The 12,585-nt window shown below is 39.9% G+C and overlaps 1 protein-coding gene across 2 annotated transcripts in view; it reads left to right on the top strand.

The window, feature by feature from the left end:
* Positions 1-12,585, top strand: part of RGL1 (ral guanine nucleotide dissociation stimulator like 1) — a 209,696-nt gene that overhangs the window by 142,755 nt on the left and 54,356 nt on the right. For both annotated transcript variants that reach the window (XM_023549193.2, XM_010590951.3), the window contains exon 5: positions 11,472-11,656. In XM_023549193.2, the coding sequence (XP_023404961.1) occupies positions 11,472-11,656 (185 nt within the window). The remainder of the gene's footprint in view (positions 1-11,471; positions 11,657-12,585) is intronic.

The raw sequence follows: 12,585 nt of genomic DNA, 5'->3' as shown, positions 1-12,585 counted from the left end.
AAAAAGGCCTAGATACTGTTTGGTTTCTCAGTTTTTGCTGTACGGCGTAGAACAAGCCTTACATTTTCTACAGGCTCCCAAGTACTCAGTTAACGGTCTTTCCTATATTTCTAAATATGGACCTAATCAACCTTTCAGAAGCTGAAAGAACTTTAATAGAGGGAAAATGTGGAAATACAGATGAAGTATTCAAGATGAAAAATTGGTTTCTGGGGTCTTGGATCACAACTGTCTAGTGTCCTTTATGCATTTAAAAAAGTGTCAGATTTGCTGTGACTCCCACATACAGAGTACTCGTAATGCCAGTCCCGAGCACGCCCGGATCAGGCTTTGGGCAGTATCGGGAACCTTTAACGTTATCTGGCTAAATCAAGAATCCTTCAGTTGCAAAGAATTCAGCTTCCAAGGTTTCTGGATGTTGGAGTCTTTGCCAAATAGTCATTTCTGTTGTCAGTGCTAGATTGATCCGTGTAATAAAGTGTACCATGTTTATTTCTAGGATCCCTAAACCTGCCACTATTTATGAATCAGGGAACCCACTTTCTATGACAGAAGCAAACACCTCTGCCCACATTCACCCCACCTGTGCCCTTTTCCTCCTTCCTGCTGACATTTTTACGTGATAAAATGCTGTCTTTTTAGAATAGTAAGATCTGAACCAAATAGAAAAAGGAAACTTTTCCTACTGCAGATTTATTACAGTCATTGAATTCAGAAGTGAAAAGGATGTAAGGAAGGGATGTTAAACATACACAGTCCTCACAACACGCCTCTTCATTCTCTGAAACGTGCCTGAGATTGTAGTATCTGTATGTATGTGGAAACCAAACCTGTTGCCATCGAGTCAATCCTGACTCATAGCGACTCTACAGAACAGAGTAGAACCGCCCCATAGGGTTTCCACGGCTGTAATCTTTATGGAAGCATACCACCACATCTTTCTCCCACGGAACATCTGGGGGGTTCGAACTGCTGACCTTTCCATTATCAGCTGAGTGCTTAACCACTCTGCCACTAGGGCTCTTTATCTATATGTACACATAACTTTATTTGAAGAGGCTTAAAACTCCTTAGGAAATGACTTTTTTTTCTTTCTTTTAAGGAGCATTATATCGTTGAAACAGCCTCTCTTTCCTTTTCTTTAATTGAATCTCATCACTTCCCTTCTGGAATGCCAAGTTTTGTTTTCTCAAATTATAGCAGGGCTTTAAACTGTTGAAATCTTTCTGCTTTCATTTCCACACGTTCAAATGATACCAATGTCGTTCTTGTAATGTTTCCCCAGGAGTTGTAAATAGTGACGCCAGATTTCAGTCACTGGTAAGGATCATGTAAATAGCAGTAATCCAAAACACTGGGTACACGTTAAAGAAATAATGAGTTAAAGAAAGCTGGCTGTGATTCTTTAATGCCTGGGAAACTTTACAATGGAAAGTATTTAAAAATCTTCCCGGAGAGTTTGCGATCAACATACGTTCCAGCAAATTCAAATACCTTAAAAAGGCAATTGGAATTAATCTGAGTGATTGTAGCAAAAGAGAGGGAAAAGGAGAAGGGGTGAGGAGCAGAGCAAAAATAAGATGTAAAACCCCAAATTTAGAAGAACTAAAGGCACTAATGTGAAAGAAATAGAAAAAGTACAACAAAAGAAAAAAATGGAGTAGTAATATGGCACCTAAAAGAGCCTTGTATTGTCTTTAACGAAAGCGTATTGGACAAAGAAAAATAGCAAATAGTTTTAGAAGTCATTAAAATTCTAAATCAAAATTGTGCAGCTCGAACCCACCAGATGTTCTGTGGGAAGAAGGTAGAAGGCTCTCAAGTGAAATTGCTTTTCTAGTAAAGAATGAAACAACATCAATAGTAATTTAGTATTCTTCAGAAAGAAGGAAAAATAGTTACTGAGCATCTCCTAGGGTTTTCTACAGGTTAGAAAAGTGAAAAGATATCACGTGATTCACCCTGCAGCCTTGGAGATGATGACAGTGATGGTACCATTGCCACTGCCACTGGCTGCAAATTGGGGGGTGTTTACTGTGCGCAGGGCATTCTGATGGGCACTTTGTTTATATCTTCTTTACCGCTATAAATGGGCTGTGAGATATTGTCCTCATTTTATAGACGTATAAATTGGGGCTTAGGGAAGTTAGGTACTTCCGCTAAGATCAAACAGCTGGTTAAGTGACAGGGCTGATATATGTACTCAGGTCCAATGGACTCCAAGACCGAGGCTTCTCACCATTTTCCTATTGGACCTCTAATTAAAATAAAATAAAATAAGCACTGTGATCTCAGATGCTTTTGATTTTTTTTTTCCTCCAGACCCGTGTCCCCCCCTACATATGATAGCAGAGTACTTCAGACAGAAGCACGTGATGAACCAGATGATACACCATCACTGTTGTGACTGATGTTTTAGATTCTTATATCCTGAGATCTTTTAATTTGGGATGATTTTCTTCAATCTGTGAGTCGATGGCTCACAACAACAACAATCTGGTTGTTGCTTTATTATGGGATGACACCCTGAGCAAGGTCCCCAAGCAGCTGTTAGAAATGTAGAAGTTAGACTTGCTTCCTGGAGAAGGAGATGAGTGAAGGGTGTGAGGAAAGAAGAGGGAAGACCAAATTTGTCAGACCTAGCAATCTGAGTGCCTGCTTCCTGTTCTTGGTGTCTTATAGCATCTGTCATTACCAGTTGAAGTGCCATGGTAATGGTGAACATTCTAGAAGACCTCGACAATTTTTTTTTTACTGTTATCATTAGGGTTTCCAAAGAGCGGCTGGTGGATTTGAACTGCTGACCCTTTTTTACTAAAGGCCTATGTATAACATGAAAACTCCCTTTTTAGACTGTGAGGAATTAGGACTAATGAGTTATCAAGGTCTTTGAAAAATCATTTTGGTGAGTGGCTAGAATTTATTGACTGCTTAGCAACAACAGCCCCTGTGTTAAGTACTGTATATACTTTTTAAATTCTCATAGTAACTCCATTTATTATTATCTTATAAATGAGGGACCTGAGAGATAGAGAGGTTAAGGAACATGTCCATGGTCATACACTGAATAAGTGAGAGCTGGGGTTTAACCCCAACCTTAACCTCTGTGTAATGTAGCCTCTACTTCTTTTTCTCTGATAAATATGAAAATATTTCTCTTAAGTATTTATTCTTAGACTTTATTTTTTGAAACAGTTTTAGAGTTACAGAAAAACAGCTAATACAGAGAGGTCCTGTACACCTCCCCCACACAGTTTCCTTGTTATTATCATCTTACGTTAGCATGGTATGTTTGTTACAATTAATGAACCAATATTGATACATCATTATTAAAGTCCATAATTTATTCAGATTTCCTTAGTCTTTTCCTAATGCCTTTTTTTCTGTTCCAGGATACCACGTTACATGTAGTTATCATGTCTCCTTAGGCTTCTCTTGGCTGTGACAGTCTCAGACTTTACTTCTTTTTGAGATCTTGACAGGTTTGAGGAGTGCCGGCTAGGTATTTTGTAGGATGCCCCTCTGTTGGAATTATATTGATGTTTTTCTCATAACTGCACTGGGTTTATGGGTGTTTGGGAGGACTGTCACGAAGGTAAAGTGTCAGTTTCATCACATCATACCAAGGGTATATATAAATATTGTTAACATGATTTATGACTGTTCGTGTTGATCTTGATCACCTGGCTGCAGCAGTGTTTGTCAGGTTTCTTCACTGTAGGATTAGATATATTTTTTTCTTTCTTTTCTGTGCTATACTCTCTGGAAGGAAGTGACTAGGCGCAGACCGCACTTAATGAGTGGGGAGTTATGGTCTCCCTTCTTTAGGGCAGAGTATTTACATGCTCGATTTGGAATTCTTCTAGATGGGAGACTTCACTTTTCTTCCCCATTGATTAATTTATTCTATTAGTTTGTATCAGTGTGGATTCATGGAATTTTTTTTTTTTGTTGCGGGGGGGAGTACTACTTTATTTTCTTGCTCAAATTTTTCCAGTTTTGGTTGTTGGGAGCTCTTTAGTTGGCTCTTGTGTCACTTTGACATATTCCCATTGTTGTGGCTTTTTTTTTTTTTTTTTTTTGAGCACCTTCTTTTTGGCACTACAGGATACTCCACGCTCATCTTGTATATTTCCTGCCCCAGTCCTAGATTCAGCCATTTCGTTAAAGAGCACTGGTTCCTTTTATTGGAGAAGGGTGTTAGAAACCAAAATTTAGGTGCTAGGTGTGCTCATTGCTACTAGGGTGTCATTTCTTTTAGGCCCTCTCAGCTGATAGAGCAAGGAAATGTATATGTGTATACTATACATGTATCTATAAATATTTCTGTGTATAACCATCTGTATCAATATTAAATTAAATGTGAGTTCTTACTGATGTTTCCAACTCTAATCCATTACTACGTGGATCAATCTAGCCATCTCTTCTTGCTTATGTGAAAGTTCTCAGCCCAACTGCGAGAAAGCTGGTTCCCAGCATCCACTATCCATTTATTTAATTATCCAATTTTTTAGTATACATGAATTGTTAACCCAAACTGCCATGGGAAACAAGTTTATCAAGTACAGTAGAGTGCTTATGTACAATTCTCTTGCCTACAGTCTTACAGACTCCAGTCCTTCAATAATAAAAATAGCTAATATTTTTTGAGAGCTTATTATGTTTTAAGGTCTCTTCTAAATACTTTATATGAATTATCTCTTTTAGTACTCACAATATGAGGAGGGATCCATTATACCCATTTTACAGATGAGGAAGCTGAGTCATTAAGAGGTTAGATTATATTTAGTAAGCCACAGAACCAGGATCCAGTTAGTCTGACTCAGAGACAATGTTCTTAGCTACATTGGCTATATTACTCATGAAAAGTAGGCATTTAGGAGCCCTCTTAGCTTTTTTCCTTTTCTAATGGAATGTTGTCACTCATACACTGAATAAGGTTTGGTTAAGTCTGTGCACAATAGCCCTCTTCAATTTCTGTAAATTTACCTTCAGATGCCAGCACGAGTATGTAAACACCCTTGGCATTGGGTAACAGCTAGTTTTGGACTCATCTCCTACTGTGCCTTCTCCCACCCATATTTACTCTGTATTTCTGCATATCCTTCCTATCAGGATCTTTTTCTTCCTCCTCCTTGCCTTGGAGCTTTTTCACCTCTTTTGTAGCTACCCTGTGGCCCTTCACTGGCATCCCGGCCATATCCTTGCCTTCTGGTGCCCAGCTGACTCTGGCTTTGTTTACATTTTCTTCTCAGACCCTTCTTCGAATCTTTTTATGTTCCCTCTCAATGTTCTAATCCCTACTCACCAGTAATACTGAAATTGTATAATGGAAAGTACAAGAAAGCAATGCAAGATGACCTTGACCCATCCAGCTAATAATGGTTTCATCTTTTCCAGGGGGGAAAAAAAATAAGCTCTGCACCTTCCTTTGTTCCTTTTCATCAGGAAAACCATCTAGCCCAAGGTCTCCAGGCCAGTCTTTCTCTGGCAGCCTTCCCTGAAAGAGAGGAAGACCGCTCTGTGGCTAGAACAAGGTAGAGGGCCTAGCTCAGAGACAGCATCAAGGTTCACTTTGTCTTTGTTCCCTTAAGGGCAAAGTGTGTTAGCTCCCAACTGCAGGGCTTGGCAAATGTCCTATGCCACATTACTTCAAAGACCCACCCTCTGTAGACATCGTACCTTTTTGTTATCTCCGCGAGGAAAGGATCCCCTTTTTGCAGAATGTCCTAAAATAGAAAAATATTTTGCTGCTTTTGAAAAATGGTTTCATATCTTATCTTCTGTTGATGATAAAGCACAATATATCATTATATCTTTAAATAGATTCTGGGGAAGGAAAGGAGCTCTGAATGAATAGAGTTACTCTTTTTATTATGTTATTGTTGTTGTCAGGTTGCTGCCAAGGTGGTTCCAACTCATAGTGACTCTGTGTACAACAGAACAAAACACTGCCCGGTCCTGTGCCATCCTCACAATTGTTGTTATGCTTGAGCCCGTTGTAGCCACTGTGTCAGTTCATCTCCTCAAGGGTCCTCCTCTTTTTTGCGACCATCTACTTTATCAAGCATGATGCTTTTTATCATAATAATCCTCTTTCTTGGCTTGGAGGTTATACATCATGGGGAGATGACTTCATATTTAGAAAAGTTTTGATTACACATTTTATCAGTTCTTAGAACTATGCTTACACCTATGAGATTTTAGCATGATTTAGTACATTTGCCTGAAATCTCTGCATGCGTTAAAAAAAAGTCTGCGGTTTGTGCATAAATCTTTACCTCATTTCTTCCTGCTCTGCATTGTGTGCTTGAAGATCCCTGAGGATGGCTACGAGTTTTGTACTCTCTTCCTGTGCCTCTCAACCAAGGTATCTGTCTAGTACCTTCTTTTCAGGTGTTGTTAAGTGTGATTTACGATTGGCTAAGGAATAAAAATGAGTATAGCAAATTTTATCAAGCACTGTCCCCCAGCTCTTTGTATTCTTCAAGTAGATTTTCTTTAAGTCCCTTGAAAGGGTTTCACTCCCTCCCACCTCAGGAACTTTGCTTATGCTGTTGCCCTGGAGTCTTCGCCTAGCTAACTCCTCCTTATCCTTGAAATCTCATTTTTAACATTATTTCCTCAGGGAGGTCCTCCCTATAGCTTGACCTGGTCAGCTCCCTCTGAGGTTAAATGCTCCCAGGAGACCCTGGGCTCTTCTCATCACACAAATACTTCATTTTTGCAAATCTGGAAAATAAAGGGTACTCAATAAATATTAGTATAATTAATGTGTTAATTCTACCCAGGGGTCTGTCTTCTTAGAAGAAAAGCCTTAGAAGCTGCATCAGTCGGTTCCACACATGGACACTGAGTATGTCTTCCTTCTCCTGTGAATCATCACAGTGAATTGAAAAAGGCTGACACACTGCAAAGTTGTGCACAAACTTGCCAAGAATGCCTGAGGTAGAAAATAAAATCCTAGTTTTCTCCTCTGCTATCATTTTTGGGTCCCAGCCCCATGGCAACCTACCCAACCGGCTTACTTAGGAGCACCCTCCTTTTGGACTGAGAAGTTTTTCTTTATAACCTGTCAGACATTACATTCATAAGGGAACTTTTTCCCTGAATTTAGATTACATCACAATCTTAATCTTTCCATCTTGTTTTGGAATTCACTTTTTAAGTCTTTAAAAGCCATTCAAGAGTCAGCTGTTGCAGTTTTTATTACAAACTGTTTAGTAAAGTGCCCCTGGATTTGCACGGTATCTGTCCCAGGGAGGATGCCTGGTGGGTGGGACAGTGGGGTGGGGATGGGCTGTGTGTGCGTGACTGTGTAGCACATGAGGTATATGCAGTGTTTGTTCACAGAGATTGCCTGGAGCCATGCGTGTTCTGTCATGGGTTGTATTCTACATCATCCTTTGTGTGATGTGTGGCAAATTCTTTGAGTTGATTTCCATGAGTGCTGATGGATTTTTACTGAGCCATTTCACTTTCTTCAGTCCCTTCCTTCTGTGATTTATGATAAGTAGTTGTAAGATTGCTAAAAAAAAAACTAGGTTTCTCAGTATCTCAAAATATCTTTATTGACATTATGTCATTTGAAATCATAACTGATCGTTGTCAGGTAGATGAAGACAAGTAAGGGTCAGTGGAGTTCCCTTGCTCCCTTGGTTCACAGGTAGGCACAGCCAGCATGAGGAATAGGGTTTGCCTTCTCCAGGCCTCCTCCTCCTTCATTCTGTGCACATAGCCACTTAGCTTCTCTAGTCTAACAGTCACATCTTTCCTGTAAATTTGTGACTTCAAACCAGGATTCTCCTTCAGTAGTAAGGTTCTTTACATTGTCCCACTCTGTCCTGGCTACAATGTGGGTTAGATCTTGAGGACAGAGCCAGGAAGGGTAAGACGGGAAAGCCATCGGCCAGTCATGATTTTCTCTGTCGTGGTTTTCGCTATTGTGGCTTTGTGATTTTGCTTTCCTTTTTGAAATCTTAAAAGTTTCACATTTGTATCTGCTGCTTAGTCTATCAAGAATGAAAAGTTTCTCCCCAGGACTGGCAAACATAAAGCCACTGTGAGCTCTGGGCACATATCCAGGCTTTTCCAGAAAGGCCCTGGCACGCCGATAAATACTCTGCTGATAGGAGGGCAGGGGTCTGCATTGTGCTGTTTGTGTAGGTGTTTTGTTTTTTTTTTTTTTCCTTTTTCTATTTCTCCTTCTTCCTCACCCTTCATTCCTATTTTGTGTGAAAATGCTTTTTTTCTGGCTAAGTCAGTGTCTGAGTTTGTGGCAAACTTTGAAAACCTTAGGCTAAGCTGTGGGAAGGTCACTGTCACAAAGGTTAAATGAGCGGATTAGCAGAGCTAGTTGAAAACATCAGACTGAGGAGAACAAGATGTCTGTCCAAGGCCTGGTCTAATATGGACTAAGGTTTCTCTTTAGAAGTGCCCCAGACCTTCAGAGGCTGCACCTCTCATGGAAGTAAGTTCTCCATGGTCTGCCCTATAGAAACACACACACAAGTACTGTACACAGAGATGTGAACAAATGTACAACTTTTGTAATTATAATCGTGAGAACCTGAAAATAACTACTTGTCCATCAGTGGAAGAATTCTAACATTGATTATGGTGTATCCATGCGGTGGAATTCTGTGTAAGTATAAGAAACAATAAGGTAGATCTAGAGGTAGTGAGGGCCCTGGTGGTACACTGGTTAAAGTGCTAGGCTGCTAAACCAAAAGGTTGGCAGTTTGAAACCACCAGCCGCTCTGTGAGAGGAAGATGCAGCAGTCTGCTTCTTAAAGACTTACAGCCTTGGAAACCCTGTGAGGCAGTTCTGCTCTGTCCTATAAGCTTGCGATGAGTTGGAATCGACTCGACAGCAGTGGATTTGATTTTGGTTTTTAGAGGTAGTGAATGGAGAGGTGTCTATAACATATTGTTCAGTGGAAAAAAAATGTTTATATGTATATACATATTATATGTATATTTCAAATTATATAGTTAAAAATATATATATATATATATATATATATATATATATATAGCTCCACAGGAGAGCCTAGCAGGAGATACACCAAACTGTTAACAAAAGGTCACGAGGATGAGATAAGAATGAAGTAGGAGCAGATATTGTGCTTTTTTAGTTTATATACATTTATAATACTTTTTTTCCCCTCAATAAGTAATCAGATGTATAATTTTAAAACTAACTAACAATTATGGGTGGTAAAGGAGTACATAATATGTTAATATCACTGTCTTTTACCTATAATTATGAATTATAGGTTCTTTGAATTATGGATGTCCTTTAAAGTTTTGAAACGCTGAGGGGTCATTAGGTTGTTAAACTGATACTTTTTTTGATTCTTCACTGTGTAGTGTGAATTACTACTTCACCTCTCCATATCTGTTTTTCTGTCAATGTCATGGGAAGAGTATTTTCTCACTGAAATACTAAGAAAGCCGGTTTGAACATAATGAGTAATAGTATTAATTAGATTAATTCATCCCTGTTTTGTGCAGTGCATAACTGTTCTGAGAGTCAGTCTGATGTGTATAAATGTCAGGCTTTCCAATGTTCTAGGCTATTCCCCCCCATTGCCCACCACAGTTCCGGATTCAGTGTTTACTAGGAAATAAGGGAAATTATCCATACAGAAAGTCACATTCCTTATAAAAATCAAGTATTAGAATGTTCCATCATTGTTTTCTTTTTCAATTAATGATACATGGTTTTAGTGAAAGAAGGAGAAGTAATGAATGCTATGTATGTGTCCTCAAAAATAGTTTATTGATTTCATTTTATGTTTTGTTTTTAGATAATTTCAGAAGCCCAGACTCATTTCTTCTAGCTTTCTAGAAGGGAATGAAATCTTTATCATTTTATTTAATCTAGACTAAAGACTTCGTCTTGAATTATTTCCATGCTTTTTAATTTCAACTTTTATTTCATGGTTTTATATCATCTCCTTTAGATGTATATATATATATGAATAAAAACAGTTAACAAATTTATTTTCCTTCTGTTTGTACTTTAATTCCAAGTTAGGTGTTAAATTAACTTTCGTCACATTTGTGCCTCCGTTACAGCCCAGCTCCTTGGTGTGAAATCTAAAAACCGAACTTGTTGCTGTCGAGTCGATTCTGATTCAGAGCAACCCTATAGGACAGAGTAGAACTGCCCCATACCCCATAGTGTTTCAAGGAGCGACTAATGGATTTGAACTGATGACCTTTTGGTTAGCAACCGAACTCTTAACCACTGTGCCACCAGGGCTCCAAAGTAGATGATAATAATTTTTAAATTTGGCTAAAATTTTGTTCGTGATGAAGAAATTCGGTCAGCACTAGTAGTTAGGTCTTTAGCTAAGATCAGGTGTTACATCTCTGTTGACAAAACATATATTGATTAGTTTATAGTTTCTGTCATCTGGATGCCATTGTCAGTGAAGATGCCTTGGCTATGGAGACACCAAAGTACTGTTATTCTCCATGGGACACAGTCCGGCATGTGCCTGACCCAGGAGTGTCTGTGAAGCCCTCTTTGAATGTGAAGCGTAGAATCATAGCACTCAAAGCATTCTATCCTTTTTGTCATTCAGCTCTTTGTGCTTGTCCTTGAGTGAGAGGTTGCCCCTGACCTAAAGACAACGTACTTGTGTTGCTAGTAACATGTCTGGAGGGAGCTGTGCACCCACAGTGACTGTGCCATTTCCTTTGCTCTGGGACCTTGGTTTACTTAAGTTGGACCCCATGTGTGACCCTCAGAGCTGTCAAGGGAAATACAGCCTTCGAGATGGATTTGCTTATCAAGCGTTTCTTCACATAGCTATCTTTCAAAGACCTAACTTCTCTACCCATACTGTTCCTCAAACATGAAACATATTCTCCTCCAGTAATTTGAGAAACAAATGGATAAATTTGTGAGGACATTTTTGATGGTCATGCTGAAACCCTGGTAAGCTTTATAAAATTAAATTTATGCAGTTAATCTTTTCCAAACCCAGGAACTTCACTTTCATCAGATGGATTTATGGCCTACTGGCAGTCAGTTATTTCCTAAAATATTAGTATGGTAGATTTTGTGGTCTCTGATTTGAGCAAATTCAGAATTGAAAACCTCATAATCCAGTTGTGCATAGATTGCTTTGAAGTTGCCTCGACTTGTAAGTCCTTTGCTGCATGTATTTTTTTTTGCCATATATGTGTTTTTCCGAAGTTTAGGGTTTTTGTTCTTAAACATTATCAGCCCTCCCCATGGCCCTCCCTTCAAGACCACCACTGAAAATAGTAAATTGTAGTCAGCTTGTTTTCAAGTGCCTTAACTTCATTGACATTGCCAGGAACTCTTGGACAAATTATCTGTTGACCATCTGCTCACGTTTTCCTGGAGCCCGCCTGGAATAGGTGGTGTCCAGGGCTTGCTTTGAGCCCCCACAGCCAGTTGAGTGCAGTGACTCTCCATTTCTCTTTCTCAGTGCAATCGCCTCAATCCTGAGGGCCTGGCTTGACCAGTGCGCAGAAGACTTCCGAGAGCCCCCTCACTTCCCTTGCTTGCAGAAACTGCTGGATTATCTCAAAAGGATGATGCCAGGCTCTGACCCAGAGAGAAGAGCACAAAATCTCCTAGAGCAGTTTCAGAAGCAAGAAGTGGAAACTGACAGTGAGTACTTGATTGCTTTGCCTAGCTTGTGATCTCTGACCTCCTGTACTTGTCCTCCCTGCCCTTGTTGAATAAGAGACCTTGGTTTCCCTCAGAAGGCCAAGCTTCTGGAGGATTGGGGTGGGTGTAAAGTTCTCAAGGCATTAATCGTAGAGTCTTTGAGCAAAGAAGGGGATTTTCAAGACCACTTCTTGGGTCTCCTTCATTTTACAGATGAGGAAACTGTGGCTCAGAGAAGTTGTATAATCTTCCATGGCTTCCATTACTATAGAGAAGAGGTCTCCTTGGTGATTTTTTACCTTCCCTTGCCAACAGATGCCAGGGATAGCTGGATTTGCTGCTTCTATCAAATGAAAATCCACCACAAATGATTTGGCCCCTGTTCAGCAGGCAAGGAATTAAATCCATTTCTGCTCCTGCCCTCACATAAGCTTGGAAAAGGTGTTCTGCTTCCACATAGAAAGCACCACGGTAATCTTTCCCCTGCCAGGGCAGATTGCAGTAAAGTCTCTAATGGCCTCATTAAAAGGAAGTTTCTGTGGCTGTTTTTTCCTATTTGAGGAATCAACTGCCTGTTTTCAAGGACAAAGGAAGCGCCATGACTGTAGGTCGTGGGGTGCTTGAAACTATCAGGGTTTAAAGAAAGCCAGAAAGAGCTTAGGACAGGCTCCCAGCATGATGTTTTATACCTCACTGGTGCACTGGGTGATGGTTGCCATGGTGGGTGACCCACCTGGAGCTTTTGACAGGCATTTCCCTGAAATGATGCCTGATTTCCCCAGTGCAGGAGAGGAAATGGTTCCCCAACACCGATAAGGGAAGCTGCATCAGTGCCAAAGGAAATAACCTTAAATTCCAAACAGTACCTGTTGAATTTTTTAGGCATGGGGAACGAAAGAGGGGGAGATGCAATTGCATCTTTAGAAGCT

This window comes from Loxodonta africana, chromosome 25 (assembly GCF_030014295.1).
Source record: "Loxodonta africana isolate mLoxAfr1 chromosome 25, mLoxAfr1.hap2, whole genome shotgun sequence".
Classification (NCBI taxonomy): Eukaryota; Metazoa; Chordata; class Mammalia; order Proboscidea; family Elephantidae; genus Loxodonta; species Loxodonta africana.
The sequence above is the reverse complement of the archived record's forward strand: the minus strand, read 5'-3'. Positions and strand labels throughout refer to the sequence as shown.